Below are 23948 nucleotides of genomic sequence, written 5' to 3'. Positions count from 1 at the left end.
CATGGGGAGACGGTTCCTGGTTTGAGTCACCTGCAGCCTTGTAATTTCCATCCTTCCCTTGGTGAACGCACCACTTCTGTCCTCCTCCACAGCCTTGTCACCTCCCGAGTGACTGCTGTATCTCCCCTCTCTCTGGTCTCCCTCACAAATCCCTCCATGAGCTTCAACAGGTTCAAAATTCCGCCCCTGCTGTCATTACCAGAATTCCCTCGCTCCACCACATCTACCCCATCCTCCACTGGCTCCCGGTCAAAATTAGAATAGAATACAAAGTCCCTCTTTATATATTTAAGGCCAGCCATAACCTCTCCCCTCCTTATCTGTTAGTTCTTCTCCACATCAACCCCCCCCTCCCGACCTGATCCTCATCCACCCCAGCGTAGCCCTCGCCCACCTCAGCAGCACTTGCAGCAAAGCTAGCTTACACTATTTTGTTTTCCCTGCTGTGTGTGTTGAGAAAGGTGCTGATAAATGAATTGTATCCATTATTTATTTATTATTACTCTAAATCGAGGTGTGGAAGTCACTGCAAATGGTTGTTTGTCTCTGTTTGTGAGCCCGTGAGAGGCTTTCATAGATAAGTGCACGTCTATATAGTGTTAAAAATACAGATCAGTGTGTTTTATTGGCCATTGTGGAATAAACTATATCCTTGTGGCCACAGCATTACATTAGGAGGAGTCCCCATAATTATTGCAAAGCCTCATTTAAACCTCCAAATGTGTGTGTGACTTTTCACTGCGAGATTAGATTCCGGGTGGTAGTCCGCAGCCCGGTGTTGTGTTGCATCTATTTTCTGATGACCGGATCACGGTTACCATGGTGGTCATTCACTGGTTAGAGCGCCACTATTATTATGATTTCCACTGGGAAGAATGTGGTTGTAAATGTTTATGTTGGTAGTTACTAAATCATATTTGTTCTTAAACCAATTCACCTTTTATGTATCATAAAAGAAATCTGATTATTTAACTGTAAAATTACATTTCCCATCACTTCCCTTTGGGGGATTTATTGTAAAAATGGGATGGGACCATAACTCAAAGCAGAATAACCATGCTTCAACGCTTGATTCCTAAGTTTAAAGCCCTCAGCTCACATTCAAAGAGTAGCTGAGGGTATGGATGTGTCGTAAAGAGCAGCCAGAAATCTTAGATGCAGAGGAAACTCGATATGATTTACAACCTCCTTTTAAATAAAGTGTGTAAAAGCAAAGTGAAACCATTAGTTTGCATTAAGCAGAGTCACCGTGGTTGCTCGGTAACATCCAGGGCAGATCAACAATGCAAGTCGGGCCGTCACTGTGTACATTTTTCAGGATTTTAATTAGGTTAAAATAATTAAAAAAAACACTCTTCCAAACTGATTTAGGGCTAAATACCCAAAAGGAGCAAAAGTATAAAAAAAACTTGGTCTTCCACCCAGCTCTTTTAATAGTTATCCTCACCCCAATGTGACAAAAACAGTGACTGGAAAAACTTTGCACCCTAAATTTGGATTTTTTTCCCGTTGTGTCAGAGCCACAGGTGCCATTCCGCAGGAAGCTGCAGGATGTGGAGGTCCAGGAGAAGAAGTCAGCCATGCTTCTGTGTGAGGTGCCTATCGTTGCCACCCAGACCAACTGGTTTATGGAGGAAACGCGCCTGGAGCAAAGTTCCAAGTATTACATGGAGCAGGAGGGCACCCTGCGCCGGCTCACCATACACAATGTCACCACCAACGACGACGGCGTTTACATATGTGAGATGAAAGAAGGCAGTCGCACTGTGGCCGAGCTCACTGTCCGGGGTATGGTGAAGTAACTAAAATGCCCTACACTCAAAAATCCACTGCATTTGCTTCCTGGGGCTTTAAAAAAAATCCTTTGGCATCACAGGCAACATTACGAAGAAGCTTCCCCGGCGGACGGTGGTTCCTGTCAGTGACACGGTCATCTTCTGCGTGGAGCTGGAGCATCCCCGCGTGGATGCCTACTGGACCCGCAACGGCGAGAAGCTGAAGGAAGATTCCCGGATATCCATCGCCTGCTCGCTCAGGCAGTACACGCTCACGATCAGAGACTGCCAAGCGGATGACTCTGGAGAAGTTGCCTTCGTGGCTGGTGACTGCAAGACTTCCACCCGATTCGCCGTCACCGGTGAGGAGTCCCGCTTTCATCTTATTCAGCCTCGGTTAAAGTAACTAAAGTCTAAATGCTGGAATGAATAAACATGTTTTTATATAAGGAAACCTATTGAATCGTGGAATGTCATCGCTGAAAATTCTCCAGAGTGAATTCTGGGTTAAATTCCTCATATAAAGGGCGTCACCGTCAATCTTTGCTCCGCAGCGGCGAGGAAGCATCCTCCTGATCCCCCAGTCGATGCTGTGATACACAACAAGACCGAGTCCTCCATCACCATCCAGTGGTCCCCTCCTGACAGCGACCGTCCCGTGCCCATCAAGGGCTACATTGTGGAGAGGAGGAAGGTTGGCAATAAGACCTGGCAGAGGTGCAATCCCGGAGAAACCATCACGTCCACCGAGATCACCATCTGCAGTTTCACAGAAGAAGCTAGCTACCAGTTCCGCATCTCTGCTATGAATGACTTTGGGCAGAGTCCATATTTGGAAGTGCCAGGGAGCTTCTACCTGGGTAACACTGACGCCTCTGCAGTATTTCCTAAGCGCCGGTACAGCGTTTTCAAATATTTCCTCCTGTCTGCAGAGCCCCTCGCTGAAGTCACAAAGGGCCTGATCAACAGCACGGCGCTCGCTGGCAGAGAGTTCTCTATTTCTGTGGAACTGTCGGCTGTTTGTTCTGGCTTCTGGTCCCTAAACGGACGCCTCCTACGCAGTGGGGCTGATTATCTCATTACCAGGTCCAAAAGCACTCACACGTTGCTCATCCATTGCGTGACCGCCGACATGGACGGAACTGTGGTCAAGTTTGTAGGAGGAGGCTCCCAAAGCAGCTGTGTCCTGTCTGTAAAAGGTGTTTTTCAAAGCGTCATAGCGTAACAGTAACATTACTGCATTCGAATCTTGTCATTTTGATGGTGGCTTCTTAAATAACGACTGTATTTTTAGCTCCTCCTGTTAGGTTCACCAATAAGTCAGATCTACTGGAGACGGTGACCTGCAGCGTGCACGCCACGGCTCAGCTGGCGGCCGAGGTGTCAGATTACGACGCACAGGTGTGTGACAGCATCGCGCCTCATGATCACCTCTTGGATTTTTTTTCCTCTTTAAACCTTTCATGTTCAAAATATTTTGAATGGAACACTATGCAGAGCAAGGATTTCTCCTTTTTCTAGCAGAACATGATACCAAATACTGATACTGACCTCTTTTTTCTATCTTTAAAATTAAAAATCCTTCTTCTGCTCATCAGAGCTATTTACTATGTCCCATTTTCCTTTTAAAGTCATATTGGAATGTGATGTTTGCAGGTGGTTTGGATGAGGAACGGACGAGAGGTGAAAGTGGGAAAGAAGTACGAATATGTGAGCGATGATCGAAAGAGGATCCTGGTGGTGCACAATGTAACAGAGGAGGATGTCGGCATCTATGAGTGTGTTCTGGCTGATGACAGGATGTCCGTGCAACTAGCTCTGAAAGGTACAAGACCGTTGATTAAACACGAATTTTAATAAATTGATTTGGAAAATGGGTTTTATCAAGACTTCTCTTTGTGACATCATGTGTTCCCATGCTACTGTCCTATTGTTTTTATATTTGTATCTCTTTGTTGGACAAATACAAACCCTATTTTATTTTGTTCCCCCCTAAGATGAGCCTGCCAAATTTTTGAACAAATCCAAAGGAACGACGGGCCAGGTATCGTCCCTCAAAGGAGATCTGGAGCTGAGCTGCGAAGTAACTCCCGCCAGTGCACTTGTTGTTTGGAGGAAAGACCAAGTGGAGATCACCGAGGACCAAAGAACAACCTTCATCTCCAAAGGGACTCAAAGAAAACTCATCATCAAGAATGCCAAGAAAAGTGACGAAGGCCATTATTCCTGTGAGACAGCAGCAGATAAAGTCACATTCCAAGTCAAGATAAAAGGTAAAAATGGCATCGTTCTTCTGTACTGTCCAACACTTGATCCTCACATATGTGCTTTTTATGTTTTATTAGAAACTCAAGCACTAGCTGCCTTTTCACACAAGGAGACTGTCCAGAAGGAGGTGAAAGCTGCCGTCTCCCAAAAAGCCACTCTCAGTTGTGACGTCTCGGATAGCAAGACAGAGGTGAAGTGGTACAAAGATGGCAAGCTGCTGATATCCAGCAGGACAATCTACTCCGAAGTGAAAGGCAACACTCGTCAGCTGGTGATAGAGAAGGTGGAGAAGAGCGATGCAGGCGAATACACCTGTGAAGCTGCAGGAGATAAGCTGGTCTTCAAGATAACTGTGACAGGTACGAGGGCAACACATCAGTTTTGTCATTGTAAATGCTCATATTATGGTCTGCTAATAAACTAAATAGCTGTAGCTGATGTTTTATACTGCACCAGTAAAAAAATACATTTATCTTTGAGTTTTAAACAGTTCTGCCCTTAACCAGTCATACTGGTGCTCATCAGCAGCCTGCATCAGGCTAATTCTGAACTATAAACATCATCTATCTTTCCAATGCATCGACACCTCCCAGCAGTGAGAATTGAAATGTGCACTGTTAAGTGATGCATCAAAATAGAGCCTTTGTATTTTTTTTCTTTTTGTTACCATCAGAGGCCCAATCAGCGTTCCACAACAGGGAGTCCGTTCAGAAGGAGGTAAAAGCCATCTTGTCCCAGAGAGCCACTCTGAGCTGTGAAGTAGCCGATAGGAAAACAGAAGTGAAATGGTACAAAGATGGCAAGCTGCTGACTTCAGGCAAGAACGTCCGTGTGGAGTCGAAGGGCCAGAGTCGACAGCTGGTGATTGACAGCATAGAGAGGAAAGATGCTGGCGAGTACATCTGTGAATCTGGGTCTGAGAAGCTGGCATTTAGGATTCAGGTGGCAGGTAAAGACTATGGAATAACCGAATTCTATAGTAATCTAGGGGCTTCCTATATAATATAGGTGATCCTCCTCATATCTCCACAGAGGCTCAGTCAGCCTTCTTCAAAAAGGAGTCAGTTCAGAACGATGTGAAAGCCACCGTCTCCCAGAAAGCTGTTCTGAGCTGTGACGTCGCTGATCCCAAGACAGAAGTGAAATGGTGCAAGGATGGCAGGCAGCTAGCTTCCACTAAAACGGTCCGCGTGGAGTCAAAAGGAAAGAATCGGCAGCTGGTGCTCGACAGTGTAGAAAAGAAAGATGCTGGAGAGTACAGCTGTGAGGTTGGGACTGAGAAGTTGCTCTTCAAACTCCATGTGACAGGTAGAGAATAAAGAGAACAGATGCATGAATAGGGAGAAAATACCAGTGTCATTCAGGTTGATTGTCTTTTGTATAGACATACAGGTCAAGTCTGCATTCTCTAACAAGGACTCTGTTCAGAAAGAGATCAAAGCCACTGTCTCCCAGAAAGTGACTCTGTCCTGTGAAGTTTCTGACTCTAAAACTGAGGTGAAATGGTACAAAGATGGGAAACTGCTTACCAGCAGCAAGGCCATACACGCAGAGTCAAAGGGGAAAAGTCGTCTGCTGGTGATTGAGAGTGTGGACAAGAAGGATGCTGGAGAATACATGTGTGACGCCGGCACTGAGAAGCTTGCCTTTAAAATACACATGGAAGGTAAGAAGGATCGTGTATAACTGATGCCACATTGACAAGTTACCATGCATTTATGGGTAGGCCATAAAGTTTGACTTAGAGGGAATAACTGGCCACTATGGTAAAACACACACAACACCACAGGATGCTGAGGTGAAGGCATGAGGCCTAGCTGCACACATAGCTAACAACTGTAAAACATATAGCTAATAGCTTCAGAATGCTGCCACTTTGTTTCATTTTACTGTTGTTAGCTCTGTGTCCAGCTTGGCCTCATGCCTTCACCTCAGCATCCTGTGGTGTTGTGTGGCTTCGCTGTTTGTCAGCTTTTTCTACAGATGTCATCTTGTTCATACTGAACAAATACGCATTTTTGCACATTTGTTCGTCTGTGTGGATTGGCAGAAGGCTGCGGGACACAGTGTTCTTCACTGTTTTGCTTTTGTTTCATGTACTGCATCTGCAGGGTTTGGTTGCTTTGTTGTAAAGCCAAAGGATTTGCTGAATCCATGTCCGATATGTTGCTGTGCTATACAGTTCACCACAATCCTATCACACTCCTTTACAGCCGCCCGAGCAGAAGTCCAAGCTAAACCTGCTTTCCTCAACAAAGAGGCTGTCCAGAGGGAAGTGAAAGCTGTTCTCTCTCAGAAAGCCACCCTGAGCTGTGAGGTTGTTGATAATGCCACAGAGGTTAAATGGTATAAAGATGGCAAACAGCTGAGTCCCAGCAGAGCCGTTCAAGTGGATTCAAAGGGCAAGATTCGTCAGCTGGTCATCTGCAATGTAGAAAAAAAGGATGCTGGAGAATACACATGTGAGGTGGGAACAGAAAAATTGGCATTCAAAGTTCAAGTGGCAGGTAGGAGATAGTGAAAGAAGCAATATGTGAAAGACAGAGACCCTGAAGGGCCTGGTCATTTTGTTTCAAACTATTTAAATTCTACTACGCGTTCTGTTCGTATATTGCACAGAGATCAAGTCAGCCTTCTCCAACAAGGAGTCAGTCCAGAAGGACGTCAAGGCCACCGTCTCCCAGAAAGCTACTTTGGCTTGTGAAGTTTCTGATGCAAAGATGGAGGTCAAATGGTACAAGGATGGCAAACTGCTCACATCCACTAAAACGTTACACATAGAATCCAAGGGGAAGAGTCGACAGCTGGTGGTGGACAGCGTCGAGAAGAAAGATAGTGGAGAGTACATCTGTGAGGCTGGTACTGAGAAGCTAGCTTTTAGGCTACATGTGGCAGGTAGGTGAAATCTCAATGTTGGTAACATTTTAACCTGAATTTATCACTACTGCCTATAAGTCATAAATGCTGTGGTTTGTTCTGTAGAAGCTGCTGTGGGCTTCTCAAACAAAGAGTCCGTAAAGAAGGAGGTGAAAGCTGCTCTTTCACAAAAGGCAACCTTGAGCTGTGAGGTCTCTGATCTGAAGGCGGAGGTGAAATGGTACAAAGATGGAAAGCTTTTAACTTCCACCAAAGCTGTCCACATGGAGTCAAAGGGCAAGATCCGTGAGCTGGTGATAGAAAAAATGGATAAAAAGGATGCTGGTGAATACACATGTGAGGCCGGTGCAGAGAAGCTCCTATTTAAGCTCCAGATGACAGGTGACATATTTCAGTCGTGATTCATTTTGGATCGGATGAGACTTATCAACTCAAAGCACCGATTCCCCTTTTCCAGACGAGGCAGTCAAGTTCCAAAAGAAGGCTGTCAACGAGACATGTGCCGTTCGAGCCAGCGAAAACATCGTTCTGACCACCGAGCTGACTGCCGAGAACGGCAGCGTGAAGTGGTTCCGAGATGGCGTGGAGCTCAAAGAGAGCAAGAAATATGAAATGAGAAAAGACGGTTTTTCACGCACTCTCATAGTAAAATCCACCGAAACCAAAGACAGTGGATCGTATTCCTGTCAAACCGCCCAAGACAAACTGGAGTTTAAAGTTCAAGTTAAAGGCATGTTACATACAGAACCTGTTCACAACACTGAAATAGTTGGGAGATGTCTTCCTAAGACTTGTTTGGTTCCGATTTCATTTCAGATGCAGCTTTGAAGTTTGTTGTGCCGCTAAAAGCTGCCACCGTGGAGTTGGAAGGTACGCTTGTTCTCGTCTGTGAGCTGAGTCAAGCTTCAGGGGATGTGGCCTGGAAGCACAACGGCCGTGACATTAAACCGGGAGGCAGGTACTCTGTCACCACCAGTGGGCCTCAGCGGATTCTGACCGTGACCAACATGAAAAAAGAAGATGAGGGAGAATACAGCTGCGAGTGTCGAAATGACAGGACTTCTGCCTCGGTCTCTTCAAAAGGTAGTCAGGGATCGGGCTGAAACAAGTGGACACGGCCCATCTGTCCGTTTCACATCTCACCTTCCATTTCTTTTAAGTGCCGAGACAAATTCGCCTGACGGCCAAGCTCAACAACGTGGCTGCGATGGAGGGGAAGGACGCCATATTCAAGTGCGCTGTCACGCCAGCAGACGCCAGTGTGAGATGGTTTCACAAGAGTGTTCCGGTCACTTCTGGGCTAAAGTATAAGACTGAGCACAGCGGCAACAGCCACACGCTTACCATCACCTCTGTCACCCACGAAGATGCCGGAGAGATTAGTTTTGAAGCAGAAGGCAAAAGCTGCAAAGCGAATCTTCAAGTGCAACGTAAGCCCATCCGTGTTATATAATGGTATCCCTGGTAACGCAGTCATGTAGTAAAAGGTCACTGTTACTTTTTTCCCCCTTGCTATTAGATGAACCTGTCATGTTTAAAAAGAAGCTGGAAAATGTGACAGTGGAGGAACAGAGTGAAGCGAAACTGGAGGTGGAGCTCAGTAAACCCTCAGACGAGGTCAGATGGATGAAGAACAGTGTAGTGATACAGCCCACAGGGAACCTCAAGATATGTGTTGATGGAGCTAAGCAGGCTCTAGTCCTCAAGAGCGTGACTCAAGCTGACCGAGGCATCTACTCTTGTGAAACACTGGATGACAAAACCCAGGGAAAGCTCAATGTGGAGAGTAAGAACCGCATAGTTCCTTTATAAATCATGTTTTATTGAAGGTGTACTCATGTGCAGAAACGTTGAGCCGTCTTCTCTTCCTCAGTGAAGAAAATCCAGGTCATTAAAGGCTTAACAGAAACCACAGCACATGAGACTGAGACGGTAACCCTTGAGGTGGAACTGAGCCAAGCCGACGTGGATGGCTCGTGGACCAAGGATGGTATCAAGGTGAAGTCTGGAGGAAACAGTCGTATCACGGTGCTGGGGAAAAAACACGCGTTAACACTGTCCAATCTCAAAATGGAGGATGCAGGAAATGTTGTCTTCCAAGCAGAAGGAGTACGTGTTTCGGGCAGGCTAATTGTCTTGGGTAAGGGCTGCTTGTACAGTAGAGATGTTGGCTCTGACCTTTTAATCACAGTTTAACTCTCATGATTGCTGATACAGAACCTCCTGCCATGATCTCCAAACCCATCATGGATATCAGTGTCCCTGAGAAGGAGAAAGTTACCTTTGAATGTGAAGTGTCCAGAACAAATACAGAAGTTAAATGGTTTAAGGTAAGCAGACATTTTGGATATTATAGAAAGAATATGACCTAATCACGTTAGAATTTGAAACATACTTTGTTGTGCAGGATAATGTGGAACTGAAACCCGGGAAGATGTATAGCATCCACTCTTTGGGCCGAAAACGCACTTTGGTGATCAGCAAATGCTCCCCTGAAGATGCAGGCACCTACATCTGCCGCACTCCCGATGATAACACCTCAGCCAAGCTCTCAGTTCATGGTAATTGATGCCGTACCCTTGTGCTATTAGTTACATGATATTTGTCAGTTTGCTGACATGATGTCCTTGCAGCTAGAGATATTAGAATAGTAAAGAAGCTCCAGGATGTGGAGGTGATGGAGAAAGAAAGTGCTACATTTGTCTGTGAAATCTCACACGATGATGTGGATTGTCAGTGGTTTAAAGGAAGTGCCAAACTAAAAGTCAGTGACAACATCAAGATGAGGCAAGAAGGTATGACCTAGAGGAAGCAAGTAAAAGTTCACCGACCTCTACACATATTCAGTATTTACCTCCCTAATAACCTCTGCATTTCTGCTAACATACACATTTTTGTTCCAGGTAGAACCTATGTCCTTCTGTTCAGGTCTGTTACTCCAGAAGATATGGGTGAAATTAAATTCACGGCTGAAAAGGCCTGTTCATCTGCTAAACTTAAAGTAAAAGGTAAATACGTGAAATCACAACACATAATGATGCATGCATTAACGAGGCATTATTTTTCAATTAAATAACAGTGTTCTTCGTGTGCTGAATATTAATTATTTCTATTTAGCAAAAATATCCAATCCAGACATATAGACTATCCACCTTCATTGTGCGTTTGCATTGTTATCCCTCATTGTGACCTGATGGCTAAGGAAAGGCAACTAGTCATTGAGTAGTTACAGGACTGTCTTTTCATTGAATGTAATTTTGCAATTATTATAAAATCATGAAGAATAAGAAGACCTTTTTGTTCCTCCAGTAGTGTGCATTAGTGTGCATCCCGATCTGTGAGGACAGGTGTTACATGACTGAGGCTGTTATACCAAATGTGACGTCCACGGCAAACGCAACCCAATACTGTGACCCATTTGGGAGGTTTTAGTGATTTAGTGTTATTGTTGCTATAGAACTGCCAGTCAAGTTTGTGAAGAAACTCAGGGATAAGATAGCGATGTATAAGCATCGTGGTCATCTTGAGTGCCAAGTGTCTCGCGCCAGTGCAAAGGTGAAGTGGTACAAGAGCAAGACGGAGATCAAGCCGGGCCTGAAATACGAAATCCAAAGTGAAGACGTGTACCGAAAACTCACCATTAACAACGTAGACGAGGCAGACGAAGACACATATACCTGTGACGCCACTGATGACAAAACATCCTGTAAACTTCTGGTGGAAGGTAACATGACAACTATTGGTTGTATTTAGGCTCTGGAATTGGATGATTTCTATGACTTTGTGTTTATTTAGTCAGTGGTGCCAAAGAAAAGTAGCCATCAGAGTTCTTATCAATGAGGTGTCATTCATTCACTCAGTCACTCATTCATAAATTCATTCTTGCAGTGATGTGAGCTGAAGAACACTTTGTTTTTTGGTTGACTGCTTTAGTATGAGCCTGAGCTGTTAGATAAATTAATGTACTAATACGACACCTTTCTGTGCGATGTGATTGTGTTGACCCCACCTTAACGTTAATGTTGCGTCGCTACACCTGGACAGTCGGAACCACAGAATGGAGATTCCAAGTTCTCTTCCGAATTTTAAATAAATCCTTTTTCTCCTTCAGAGCAGTCCATCAGCATTGTGCGGGAGCTTAGTCCAGTGGAAGTGACAGAACCCTTCGCAGCAGTTTTTGAAGTCGAAATCAGTATGGAGCTGGTGAAACCGCCTGTGTGGACTCTGAACGGGGTAGCTGTGCAGGAGAGCCGTGATATCGAAATGGAGAAAGAAGGTACTCTCCACCGTCTCACTTTCAAGAAGACCAAAGCATCAATGACCGGATCTGTGCAGTTTACAGCTGGGAAGAGTAAATCTTCAGCGCAACTCGCTGTCAAAGGCAAGTGTGTTGGTGTAGCTGCGCAACCTGGCTGCAACATCTCGTGTGGTGAGACCCACGGTTCTAATTCACACGCTTTGCCCCACGTTTAGAGCGTCCGCTTGAGATTGCAGAGCCCATCAAAGACGTGAAGGGCAAGGAGAAAAGCTCAGTCATACTCTCCTGCAAATTCTCTGCATCGCCTAAAGACGTTAAATGGTTCAAAGGCGAGCTACCACTGACGGCGTCGGACAAGTACAACATCAAGCAAGATGCAACCAGAGCTCAGATTACTATTCATAAACTGACAGAGGAAGATAGTGGAGAGTACTGTTGTCAGTCTGGACCTGCTAAGACAAAAGGCAGACTGACTGTTGAAGGTAGTGTTTGGGCATGCAAATACTGCTCAAATAGGTTATACAGGCATTAATCACATACAGTCTTTAAAATGTTTCTGCTTCTTGTTTCTCTAGTTCGTGAAATTAAGATCACCAGGCACTTGGCTGACGTAGAAGTTGACGAGGACGGCGACACGGCGTTCACAGCGGAGATTAACTACGCGGATGAAGAGGCACAATGGCTTTTGAATGGAAAAGCCCTCTTCACGAATGAAGTAAACACCATCACTCATGAAGGGACTGTTCACAAGCTCACGCTGAAGAACTTGGCTCCTCAGGATGGAGGGACTATTACTTTTCAAGTCCGAAAGGTGAAAGAGTCTGCGACACTCACGGTTAAAGGTAGGGACTGTGCACTGTGGGCAATCACGCAACAAATAACTCATCACATCATATTAAAAAGAGGAAATCACAATTGCAGCATCAGGTTTTATAAAAATGACCGTATAGATTGAAAATCAACTGTTTTTGTTCTCAATTTCCCTCCAGAGAAGCGTGCTGTATTCCTCAAGTCTTTAGATGATGTCATTGGAGAAGAGAAGGGAATGATAACTCTGGCTTGTGAGGCATCCAAGCCGAGAGTTTCCCCCATATGGAGAAAAGAAGGTACGGTCTTGAAGGCTGGCCCAAAATATGAGCTTCTCCACACAGGTAAATCTTTGGGGCTGATCATCAAGGACGTCACCAAAGAAGATCAAGGAGAGTACACTTGTGATCTTGGAACGGAGGTTTCTAAAGCAAAGGTTACTGTAAGAGGTTTGTATGTTTCAGGATGGATTTCGAAGTGTTTGCTTTATAAGAAATGGTCCTGAGTGTTACATTTTTGAACCGATGCTTTCCGTTCCAGAGATTGGCATTGGAATCACGAAATGGCTGAAGTCTGCCCAGGTCAACGAGGGAGAGACGTGTAACTTTGAATGCATCTTATCTCGCGAGTGCACTGATGAGTATTCCTGGGCTCTTAATGGCCAAACTGTTGCAAATGAAGGACGCTTCAAGGTTGCAAGTAAAGGACGCAAATATATGCTGGCAATTAAGGATGTCACTCCCTCTGATGCTGGGGAGGTGGTCTTCACCATTCAAGACCTTTGCTCAAAAGCAACTTTAACAATTGAAGGTAATTGATCCGAACCCTTTCTTTTGACAGGATGATGATGATAAATATGACCTCCAAAAGCTTGTTTTCACTTTCATATTATTGAGTGTTATTTTTGTATTCCAACAGAAAAAGCATCATCGGTGTCCAGAGGACTGGAGAATGTCTCTGTTGTTCAAGGAGAAGATGCTGTTTTTACCTGCGAATTAAGACAGGTTAATTCGACTGTTAAGTGGGCCAAGGACGGCAAAGCCATCAAAAAAAGCCACAAGTATGTCACAAGCCAAGAGGACAGGATCGTAAAACTGACTGTCCATAATACCTCGGCTCAAGACTCTGGAGAGTACAGCTGTGAAGTTGTTGGAGGAGCAACCACCAAAGCCATGCTGGAAATAAAAGGTGGGGCCAATCTTGTGCATTTCCTGCACCCGAAAGTCTTACCGCTTCTCCAAAGGATGATATATTTGTATTTCAAATTCTTTCATTTTTGCAGAACCGAGCCATAAATTCGTCAAAGTGCTGAAAGATAGTCAAGCAGAGGAGGCATCTTCTGTCACCTTGCTCTGTGAGACCGCGCAAACTCCATCCACTGTGACCTGGCTTAAAGGTCACTCTGAGCTCAAGAATGGAGGTCGATACGAGATGTCCCAGAAGGAGCAGGTCATGACTCTAACCATCAAGAGGCTCGAGGAGAAAGACACCGATATGTACACCTGTGATGTGGGGACAGCCAAGAGCATGGCCAAGGTGACCGTCAATGGTAAGTACATATGGATTCGCTGCTTGGATCTATATGCACGTGTCGTGGCTCATATGCTTCGTACACAACAACGCTTGTATCGTACTCAGCATTAGTAACATCCCTTCAAAGATATTCATCACTCCATCGTCCCTCAGTGCAGATGACATAAAACCACTGTAACCAACTCAATGCGTTATTTTAGCTTTACCAGCTAATTTTATTGAGGAGCTGAAGAACCAAGAGAGAAACAAAGGGGAGACGGCACAACTTTGCTGCAAGTTGTCAAAACCAGCTCCTGTTCAGTGGATGAAAGGCTCCGAGTATCTCAGACCTGGAGAAAAGTATGAGATGAAGCAGAGGGAGACCCTCTGTGAGCTTCTTATTAAGGATTTGAAGATGGAAGATGGTGGAGAGTATTCTTGTGTGTGCAGGGACCAGAAGACGTCCGCAGTTGTTAAAGTCAACGGTATGGAATCACCAAGCATCTTCCAAATCATTTAAAAATAAAACCAACATGTGACCACTTTCTCCTAACGAATAATAAAACCTTGGTTGTACAGCACCACTGCCAATTTTCACACGGAAGCTAGAAGGCCAGGAGGCTGAGGAAGGAGAGAGTGTTACTCTGTGCTGTGAGCTCTCTGAAAGTGGAGTTCCAGTGGAGTGGAAGAAGGGGACCCAGGTCCTGAAGTCTGGAGCAAAGTACCAGATGAAGCAGAAGGCCTCCATCAATGAACTGGTGATCAACAGTGTGTCACCAGAAGACAGTGGAGACTACAGCTGTGTGTGTGGGGAGCAGAAGACAACAGCTAGGATTAATATCAAGGGTAGGATGAGGAGTTTTAAGGATTTCATTTATGCACAGTTGAAGAGAAATGATGCACAAAAGGCTCTTAGATGCACATAAACACATGTGTTTTAACACCGCTGTTGCTGCATGTCACAAATGTCACTGTGTTTTTGGGTGATAGAAGTTTGCTATCAGAACTGGTATTACTTACTAACAAACTAATATATGCTTAGCCCAACCAGTGACCTTCAGACAGAAGCTGGACAGTCAAGAGGCTGAGGAAGGATCCACTCTAACGCTGCAATGTGAGCTCTCTAAGCCTGGAGTTCCAGTGGAGTGGAAGAAGGGGACCCAGGTCCTGAAGCCTGGAGGAAAGTACCAGATGAAGCAGAAGGCCTCCATCAATGAACTGGTGATCAACAGTGTGTCACCAGAAGACAGTGGAGACTACAGCTGTGTGTGTGGGGAGCAGAAGACAACAGCTAGGATTAATATCAAGGGTAGGATGAGGAGTTTTAAGTATTTCATTTATGCACAGTTGAAGAGAAATGATGCACAAAAGGCTCTTAGATGCACATAAACACATGTGTTTTAACACCGCTGTTGCTGCATGTTAGAATTGTGCACCACAGCTCGGATTCATATTAATGGCAAGTTAAAGTCTAATTTTATTGTTCAGATAGAAAATCCTTACCGGTACATTTTTCTAAATATACATGTAAAATATATGTTCAAAAGTGTTTGTACACAAATGACTTTACAACTCAAGATTTTTTAAAGTTTAAAAAAAATATTTACCTGTTCTTTGTGGGTGCACCTGTCTGTCTGTCCACATGTCCACTAACAAAAATATGCCCCTTTTTGGGAGGTTGCATGTTTGCCTGAGTTGCCTCACGTGCAGCACGCTCTGTGCTTTAAATGATGCCTATTTTCTAATGATAGATTATATATTTTGGTTTTCTAAATCCACATTGATATGACATTATGGGTAATAAAGAACCCACTGTATTTGATGTCTGCGAAGCTTGCCAGCCATCCAGGTGATGGTACTTCTGGTAGTAAAATCATAACAACTGGACTGTTTGAGATTCTTGAAGACATTTCACCTCCCATCTAAGAGGCTTCATCAGTTCTAGCTGACTGTTTGGGAGTTCCAGCTGCTTGTACTCTTCAGGAGCCACTCACACATTTGGAGCTTCAGTCACCTGGTTGTTGGTTGCTCCGCCCCTCATTATGCAGGTCGGTGAAACTTCCCCTGACATGATGGGGTTCGTTCGTGGCCCAACTCACGCCACCCACTGGAGCACAAGCTGGGTGTCATTAGAACCATACACCACCAGAACAGAGGAAAAGGAAGAAGAACAGAAGCACATCAAGTAGCTGGAACTGATGAAGCCTCTTGGTTGAGATGGGAAATGTCTTCAAGAAGCTCAGACAGTCCAGTTGCTAAGATTCAGAAACACTGTATTCGGTGTATTTTACAGTGTTCTAAGTCTGAGTTGTTTTTCCTCTCAGCTGTGAAGCTGACGTCTGCTTCAACTACTAAAGGGGAGGCAAAAAGGCAGGAGATAAAAGAGACAGTAGAAGGTATGAAAGGGAGGAAAGCCAATTCAGGGTGGACTTTCAGCTTTATGTGCTCTGCCCTTATTTAGCCGTGCATTTGTATAACAATGCTCAGCTCAGGACCTGTAACCTTTTATTGTAATCTTTTGTGCATTGTTGGTTTTTGAATAGTTTTGCTGTTGCATGGAGGCTGTCTGAACCAGCTATTCTCAGACAAATTTCGATTACTGGGTCTGACTTTGTTTGTGTTTTCGTAGCGGTAACACTGCCACCTGCTGGACAGACTCCCAAACAGCAGAGTGAGCATTTCAAACGGGAGGTTGTGGGTCATTCACAAGAGCTGAGGGTGGAAGGTCAAGGTAATGACACGTGTTGGCAGAGCTTTTAACAATTTCATGACGTGTTGAGGATTTTTTTTCTGTCCAATGACTAAATAGCATCTCAAGTTCACCTGAAGATTTTCTCATTGAATTTTTCAGACGTTTGTTGTAAATTTTAAGTTTAAAAGATTTTGTCTTAAACTCTACTGATAAGTAGCTCTTGCAAAATTTTAGAATTATTGAAGGATTTAAAATTGGTCCTTCTTTCATCAAAAACGTGTTTGGTGCACTGTTTTAAGTTGCAGTTGTTTCTGTCTCAGTTGTGAAGCTGACGTCTTCTGCTTTGGCTACTAAAGTGGAGTCAAAAAGGCAGGAGATCAAAGAAACAGTGGAAGGTATGAAAGGATGTAAAGCAAATTCAGGGTTGGACTCTCAGCTTTTGTGCTCTCTGTTGTCAGTCCCTTGGTATGTCCCTGCCCAGCTTGAGACGTATTTGCTCAAATTTGAACCATCTGCGCTTGTTGTATTTCTGATTGTGCCTTTCAGTTTGATGTCGACTCTTGGTGTTGTGCTAGTTGTGGTTGTAGCATGTTTTGTTTTTGGCCGTCATACCTGCTGGTGATTAAAATGTTCATGTGCAAAATAGTGTTTACCCCAACTTCCTGTCCTTTTGTTTACACGGTATGTTTGTGGCTTTAAGACCTTTGTTAAAATCTGCACCGGTGGTGGTTTCAGCCTTTATGTCTGCAGTTCCAGTCATTATAGTGGTGGTTTTGTCAATAATGTCTCTGCTCATGTACTGGCTTACATGTTCCTTCTGTCAATGTCTGGCTTGCTATTTTCCAAACTATCTCTTTCAGCAACATAAAATGCTCCAAATTTTGCTTTGCATTTTAATTTACTTTGTTGCATGGAGGCTGAGTCATTGGTATGGAGCCTCGTCTTTGTCCCAACCAGCTGTTCGATGCTATACTTAGACAAATTCCAATTGGAGGGTCTGACTTTGTTTGTGTTTTCGTAGTGGTAACACTGCCACCTACTGGACAGACTCCCGAACAGCAGCGTGAGCATTTCAAACAGGAGATTGTGGGTCATTCACAAGAGCTGAGGGTGGAAGGTCAAGGTAATGACACGTGTTGACAGAGCTTTTTGACTCAGATATTCTAAATCTTACATTCTACTTTGAGGATTTTATGTTCTGACGTAATACAGTACGTTGGGCTGCTCATGTTCTATTCTCATGAGTATTGTTTTGAAACAGTGTTATAGTTATGCTTTAAAGTGTATTAGTAAATATCCCTTAATGGTTAAAGTAAAAATGATTGCAACTTTTTGTAAGTCGGAGAAAACATTTGTCTCTAGATTAATGTGATCCAAAATAATTCATGCAAGACTGTCCTTAGTTGCAGTTGCTGTGAAATCTACTGCTTCAACCACCACATTTGAGTCAAAAAAACAGGAGACAAAAGAGACAGTAGAAGGTATGAAATGAAGAAAATCCAATACTGGTTTACGCGCCTTTCCGTGCTTTTGTTTTGCTGTGTGCAGCTCAGGATCTACTAGCTTAAATTACAGCTATAAGCTTGGCACATTTGTGGGTTTGTGGCTTCATGTCAGCTCTGGTTTAGCATGATTATGTGAATGACTGAATGTTGTCTGCTGCACAAAATTGTGACCATCAGTTTTTGGTTTTTTTTGGACACTTCTGTGGTTGTGAGAATTTAGGTTTATGAGTACCTGCTGGTTGGCAGCTACACTCGATGAGCTCAGGTGTTCAGTACAAATCCAGTAGGTCTGATCCTGGTGCCGCATAGTTCAGATGGATTTTGTTTATTATCATTATGAATTGCATTGCTTCTATGACTCATGCTTGAGTTGCCATGGCTTTGCCGTCTGCGCTACTTTGCAACTTGATATTGTAGCATTACTTCAATGTGTTTTTGACCAAATACATGTCATTTTTAATTGTTTGCTCTCAGTTGTGAAATCCTCAACTGGTGTTTCAACTGATAAAGTGGATGCAAAGAGACTGGAGACCAGACAAACACTGGAAGGTACCGTATCAATGGGAGGAATACAGCTGCTAGACATGCTGGATTGGCTTTCACTTTGGTCCGTTCATTAGAATTTTTGCATTTCCCTTTTTATCCAACCTTAAAATGGACAAATACAGCTCATGTTGGCTTATCAGCTACAAAGGATTTTGTATCATTTCCCTTATGTGTTGAATGTGACTTTGTGTCTAGCCCAGTTCCTGGTACCACTGCTGCTCTTCTGGGTTTTGACTGCTGTCATTGGTTCATATTCTTGTTCGTTATGGGCAGTTTTTTGGTGTCCTCTTTCTCAAATGAGCTCAGTTTTTACCCTCAGTCATTCTGTTTTGACCAGACTATTTTGGTCTTGTAGGTGGAAAGTCTTTTTATGGAGCTACAGCATGTCTGTGCTGTTTCTGTGCATTTTGTTGTGTGGCTCTTACGCAGCTCTGAGCACCAGAGCTTCCGGTTATGAAACACATTCATTTTTATTGTGAAGTTAAATGTTCAAACCTACCTGAAATCTTGCAAAACCAGCTGTGCAATGGTCTGATCAGACGAGAGGGTGTGTGATGATTACTGTGGGTTCCATGGTGTTGTCTTATCTTTGTGTTTGGAAATATTGCTGATATAAATACTAGACCACGTGTCATTATGCCAAGATGTAGAAGTTGTGCATTCAGGCTGGCAACATCTCTCATTTTTCATATTCTTCATTTTTTTGCTTTTGTTTCTCAATTCTGTCTTTTTGAATTCTCTAGTCTCATTAGGTAGGATAAGCCTGTTTATTTCACACAAGATACATGACACAAGACACACATGAACACAGTCATTAAAAGAGAGGGGTCTGCCATGGACACCTTGCTCAAGGGCACTATAGAAGTGTTCTCAGCCGAGTCCCATATAGACTGAGCCCCACCCTAATTCTGTGTTAGGGTTAGGAAAAAGGTGTCCTGGGTTAGGGGCTATGTGAGGGTTATGTTACATTATTATATTATTATATAGAGAGTTTTCATCCTGCTGTACAAACACTCTTGTAGCTCTTTGAATTCATTGTCTGTTGTTTTAAGTGTTTATTGTGGTGGTCTCCAAAAGTGAATATTAAGGTCTTTTTTAGTATACTTGGCTCCCATATAGAAATATAGAGGTGTGTGTGTGTGTGTGTGTGTGTGTGTGGGGGGGGGGGGTTAATATGTAATTAAAACAAACACTGATTCTGATTGGATTCTAGTTGGTCCAGCTGTAGTCATTGAAGACCTGCAGAGCCAGGCGGCTGAGGAGGGAGGTACTGTCATTCTCCGCTGTGAGCTTTCTAAACCTGGAGTCCTCGTTGAGTGGAAAAAGGAAACCTTTGTGCTGGTTTGTGGAGAGAAATACCAGATGAAGCAAACAGGACTCGCGTACGAACTACAAATCTTTGATTTGAGACCCGAAGACTCGGGAAGCTACTGCTGCTGTTCAGAGGATACTATAAGCTCAGCCTCTCTTATAGTAAATGGTAGGATAGAGGTCTTTTTCCTCCTGCTGTTTCTTTTGTATCATTTCTTTCTCACTCTATTTCATCATCATTCTTGATCTTGCACTGAAGATAAACATTATTTCTTGTCGTTAATCAGCTGCGCCAGTTCTTTTCACGAAAGAGCTTGAGAGTCAAGTGGTTGATGAAGGGGACAGTGTCAGCCTGCACTGTGAGCTTTCGAAGTCTGCTGTTCCTTTGGAGTGGAAGAAAGGAGAACTTGGTCTTTGTCCTTGTGCAAAATACGACATTAAACAAGTGGAAACACTGGCAACGCTTATAATTCATGATGTAGACCCCGAGGATTCTGGGAGTTACACATGTGACGCCGGTGACTGTCGAAGTACCGCAAAGCTGGTTGTGAAGGGTACGCTGGTATATTCTGATGGCTTTCATTGGATCAGAGAAATATTTCTATAATACTAGTATGAATGCACAATGTCCCATCTAATGAAAGTTAAATTTCTAGTATTGTCTTACAGTGGTTAAGAAAAGTCAGATTTAGGTGGTAGTGTAGGTGTTGGCATATCTGCCACATATCGCTCTTAGCTTTTTTCTTGGTTTGGGTAGTTTAGTGTTTGAAACATAATTCCCTTGATTTCCTTTCATGCAGCCCAGCCTGTCCTTTTCAAAACACACCTGCAGAACCTTGAGAGACAGGCAGGAGAGAGCGCTAGTCTTTGCTGTGAGACCACGAAGCCTGGAGCCAGCGTGGTCTGGAGACACGGTGACAAGGTCCTGTCGTCCAGCAGCAAGTATCGCCTCCGGCGAGATGGAAGTAGAGTCGAGCTTGTTATCTATAACCTGCAGGGAGCAGATGCAGGAGTTTACTCCTGCGATACAGGCAGTCAGAGGACGTCAGCCGTTCTAACCGTGCAGGGTAGGAGTGAGAATATCACCGTCGTGCACAAGCTGGAGTCCTACGTCGCCCCAGAACTTGAGCATGATCTGCATCTCTCTGCATTTAGAGATCCAGATTTCCATCTTCTCTACTGCATTTGAATATCCTGTCACACATCTTGCTTCATTTCCATTTCTGACCTTTTTATCTGATGTCAATCCCCGAGTGCCTGACTTTGCCCCCTCTTCAAAAACATTAACACACTCTACAGTGTCCTTGTTCACTTCTTCACTCAATAACACCTCTACCAAAAGTTCTCTTGATTTGATCCCTCCTTCTTTCACACGTCTCTGACCAAAGCGTAACGACTTTGCTGAAATCTGTCTGTCAAACAGAGATCGAGGTCAGCATATTGAAATTCTTGGAGAGCTGCGTGGTGTACGAGGGCGAAGATGTCCGCTTTGAGTGCCTGGTGTCTCGCGATGAGGCACCTTTTGTCCAGTGGAAACTTCAGGATGTTCCACTGCAGGATAATGAAATGAATGTGATCAAGTCTGAGGGCCAGTTGCACAGCCTCACACTCAGAGGTGTAACGATGGCTGACTCAGGAACTGTCACTTTCTCTGTGGGTAACCACACTTCCACTGCTTCTCTTACAGTCAAAGGTAAGAAACCTGTAATGTGGCTGGTTTTTCAGGGACAAGATTCAACACCTTTTTTCCATCCTTTCTAACCCTTGGATGTCCTTTGCCTCTTCTTCTATGGACAAATACATAGTTCCTTTTGGTGCTGTGTGTGTGTTGCTCTTGGTTGTCTGATGCTATTGTTGGTTTTACCCTGCGTTTCATATGAATATGTTGTATAAAACAATAACATTTACATAGAAACTAGACAGTATTATTATTGTTCAGTGGCTGTATTCTACGATCCCGTAGTTTCCTCCACAATTAAACGAAAATATTCATTCTGCATTAATGCTGCTGATGCCATAAAAATGACATAATTGTGAGTATAAATAACTGCTTTAGTTTCTGTTATTATCACTTGGCAGCTGCCCCAGTACTCTTCAAGAAAGAGCTGGAAAACCAAGAGGTCCTTGAAGGAGAAGAAGCCATCCTGGCCTGTGAAACGTCTCACCCAGACTGCAGAGTAACCTGGCTAAAGGGCTCAACTGTGCTCGCTCCTGGGGAGAAGTACAGTATCGAACACCGAGCCGCCACTCACACACTGTACATACACAAGCTGAATGTGAAGGATAGTGGAGAATACACCTGCGACACCGGCGACAAGAGAAGCTCCGCGACACTGATGGTCAAAGGTAATCCGGCGCCCAGCGTGTGTGACAGCTGTTTTCATTAGTCAAGATCAAACGGAAGCATAAAATATTTGATCTTAGAAACTGGGTGTAAATGCCTTATGGAAACTCTGCCCTCCCATCATCTCATTACCCCTCAGAGCACGTGCGCATCCTCCGGGAGCTCCGAGATGTCACAGTGACCACTGGTCAGGATGCCGTCTTTGAGGTGGAGTTGTCACACTTGGGAGTGACAACAGGAGAATGGTGGCTGGGAGACAATCTCCTCCAGAATAATGATTTAAATCAAATGAGAAGTGACGGCAGAGTTCACCGCCTGGCCCTGAAGATGGTCACCACAGATGAATCGGGGGATGTCGCTTTTGTGGTGGGGAAAGAGAAGAGTGTGGCCTGCCTCCTGGTGGAGGAGAAACCTAAAGGTGAAGAAAACAATGGCTGACTTAAGATTTACATTAATCGTGCAAATAAAATCTCACTGTGTTATAATATTAGGCATGATTTTTACATTAAATGATACATACAAATGCAGCTTTTGAACTGTCTTCTGGGTTTGGCATATTTGCAGTGTTGATCCTGGAGAAGCCACACAACACCCTGGCATTAGAGGGTGAAACGGTCACCCTGTCATGCACTACATCTGACTCCAAAGCCCCTGTGACCTGGAGAAGAAACAACACCGTCCTCCAGGCAGGTCTCAAGTATGACCTGATAGACAAGGGAGCGTTTCACCAGCTTTGCATCCACAACCTGCTGCCAGAAGACTCGGGAACATACACCTGTGATACTGGAGATGCACAATGTGACGTCAGCTTGACTGTGGAAGGTAATAAAGGACGCGTCAAAAAAACCTTTGTTCTAACCTATTTTACCATAATAAAGTGGAGCTACTCTATATAGATATTCACATATTCTTGAACTTCAGCTTGATCTCAACCCCATCTGTCCCGGAGTCCCTTTGTACCATAAACACTTTTTCCTAAAACCCCTCCCTTTCCCCTATTTCAACTATCTGATGCCATCCTTTCCACCTCGACTCAACTCAGATTTCACATCTTCAACAGGTTCCCCAGTGTTCTTCCGCAAAGAGCTCAAAAACCAGGACGCTGTAGAGGGTGATGGTATTAGTCTGCGGTGTGAGCTGTCTAAACCAGGTATTCGAGTTGAGTGGAGGAAAGGGGGCATGGTCATCCAACCCAGTAAGAAGTATGAGATGAAACAGGAAGGATGCATTCGGGAGCTTTGCATTCAGAACCTGATGTCTGAGGACAGTGGCTACTACACCTGTGATGCAGGAGACCAGCTCACGACAGCGGCTTTGGCAGTGCAGGGTAGTCGATTCTTTTTATTATTATTTCTTTCTCTTGGAGTGTGATCAAGATAGATTTTATCCAGACTATCCCAGTTTAGCTCATGGTTCAGTTCCATTTTGGACTAACGCAAGCCTTGTATAGCTTTCATTTCATTTTAGTTGTATGTGGTGTGGTGCTGTGGTCTGTTGAAGGAATGCAGATATGAGTTAGATGTTCAGTGTATGCAAATGTGTATTTTTTGCTCAACAGTGAAAGAAGTCGTCATTGTGTGTGGTCTAAAGACCACAGATGTCTTTGTGGGCGAGTGGGCAACCTTTTCCTGCCAGCTGTCTGGTAGGGCACCGGGCAAGGTCCAGTGGTGGCTGGATGGCACCAGGCTGGAGAATAGTGCCTTTACTGAGATAGGGCTGAGCCAGGGCCACATCTACACACTCACCTTAAAGAACCTGGCTCCAGATGACTCTGGCACTGTTATGTTCAAAGTTGGCAGTTTAACCTCAACAGCCAAGCTCTTAGTTAAAGGTACCAAATAATAATAGAAGACTTTTTTTTCCTTAGAACTTGCACTTTTTCACTATACATATTTACCTTAAAACATATTTATACAATCTTGATTCTAGAGATGAGTTTCTATAAACCATTTATTCAGGAATAGTAAAAGGCACCTATCCTTGATGTGTCCTTGAAGTAACGCCCTTTTTAGCACAATAATAGTTTTATTGGACACATGGGTAGTATAATAAT

At 44.1% G+C, this 23948-nt stretch overlaps 1 protein-coding gene across 9 annotated transcripts in view; it reads left to right on the top strand.

Annotated features, from left to right (window-relative positions):
• obscnb (obscurin, cytoskeletal calmodulin and titin-interacting RhoGEF b) overlaps window positions 1-23948 on the top strand; it is a 39118-nt gene that overhangs the window by 2100 nt on the left and 13070 nt on the right. For 3 of the 9 annotated variants that reach the window (XM_057055842.1, XM_057055838.1, XM_057055837.1), the window contains exons 3-47: window positions 1519-1788; window positions 1877-2137; window positions 2330-2635; window positions 2708-2974; window positions 3070-3176; window positions 3432-3600; window positions 3773-4048; window positions 4121-4402; window positions 4717-4992; window positions 5076-5351; window positions 5428-5709; window positions 6257-6550; window positions 6663-6938; window positions 7026-7301; window positions 7378-7650; window positions 7737-8003; window positions 8081-8350; window positions 8440-8706; window positions 8794-9060; window positions 9138-9250; window positions 9328-9481; window positions 9554-9715; window positions 9824-9928; window positions 10378-10644; window positions 11032-11301; window positions 11394-11660; window positions 11754-12020; window positions 12168-12434; window positions 12526-12795; window positions 12904-13173; window positions 13268-13534; window positions 13719-13982; window positions 14077-14343; window positions 14540-14806; window positions 15822-15893; window positions 16127-16228; window positions 16510-16584; window positions 17211-17312; window positions 17593-17670; window positions 18169-18243; window positions 21631-21897; window positions 22035-22313; window positions 22460-22717; window positions 22956-23222; window positions 23454-23726. In XM_057055842.1, coding sequence (XP_056911822.1) covers window positions 1519-1788; window positions 1877-2137; window positions 2330-2635; window positions 2708-2974; window positions 3070-3176; window positions 3432-3600; window positions 3773-4048; window positions 4121-4402; window positions 4717-4992; window positions 5076-5351; window positions 5428-5709; window positions 6257-6550; window positions 6663-6938; window positions 7026-7301; window positions 7378-7650; window positions 7737-8003; window positions 8081-8350; window positions 8440-8706; window positions 8794-9060; window positions 9138-9250; window positions 9328-9481; window positions 9554-9715; window positions 9824-9928; window positions 10378-10644; window positions 11032-11301; window positions 11394-11660; window positions 11754-12020; window positions 12168-12434; window positions 12526-12795; window positions 12904-13173; window positions 13268-13534; window positions 13719-13982; window positions 14077-14343; window positions 14540-14806; window positions 15822-15893; window positions 16127-16228; window positions 16510-16584; window positions 17211-17312; window positions 17593-17670; window positions 18169-18243; window positions 21631-21897; window positions 22035-22313; window positions 22460-22717; window positions 22956-23222; window positions 23454-23726 — 10287 coding nt within the window. Of the gene's footprint in view, window positions 1-1518; window positions 1789-1876; window positions 2138-2329; window positions 2636-2707; window positions 2975-3069; window positions 3177-3431; window positions 3601-3772; window positions 4049-4120; window positions 4403-4716; window positions 4993-5075; window positions 5352-5427; window positions 5710-6256; window positions 6551-6662; window positions 6939-7025; window positions 7302-7377; window positions 7651-7736; window positions 8004-8080; window positions 8351-8439; window positions 8707-8793; window positions 9061-9137; window positions 9251-9327; window positions 9482-9553; window positions 9716-9823; window positions 9929-10377; window positions 10645-11031; window positions 11302-11393; window positions 11661-11753; window positions 12021-12167; window positions 12435-12525; window positions 12796-12903; window positions 13174-13267; window positions 13535-13718; window positions 13983-14076; window positions 14344-14539; window positions 14807-15821; window positions 15894-16126; window positions 16229-16509; window positions 16585-17210; window positions 17313-17592; window positions 17671-18168; window positions 18244-20974; window positions 21245-21630; window positions 21898-22034; window positions 22314-22459; window positions 22718-22955; window positions 23223-23453; window positions 23727-23948 lie in introns of all 9 variants that reach the window. The other 6 variants (XM_057055839.1, XM_057055841.1, XM_057055845.1 and 3 more) reach the window with 6 other exon arrangements.

This window comes from Takifugu flavidus, chromosome 15 (assembly GCF_003711565.1).
Source record: "Takifugu flavidus isolate HTHZ2018 chromosome 15, ASM371156v2, whole genome shotgun sequence".
NCBI lineage: Eukaryota > Metazoa > Chordata > Actinopteri > Tetraodontiformes > Tetraodontidae > Takifugu > Takifugu flavidus.
This window is presented reverse-complemented; position numbering and strand designations above follow the sequence as displayed.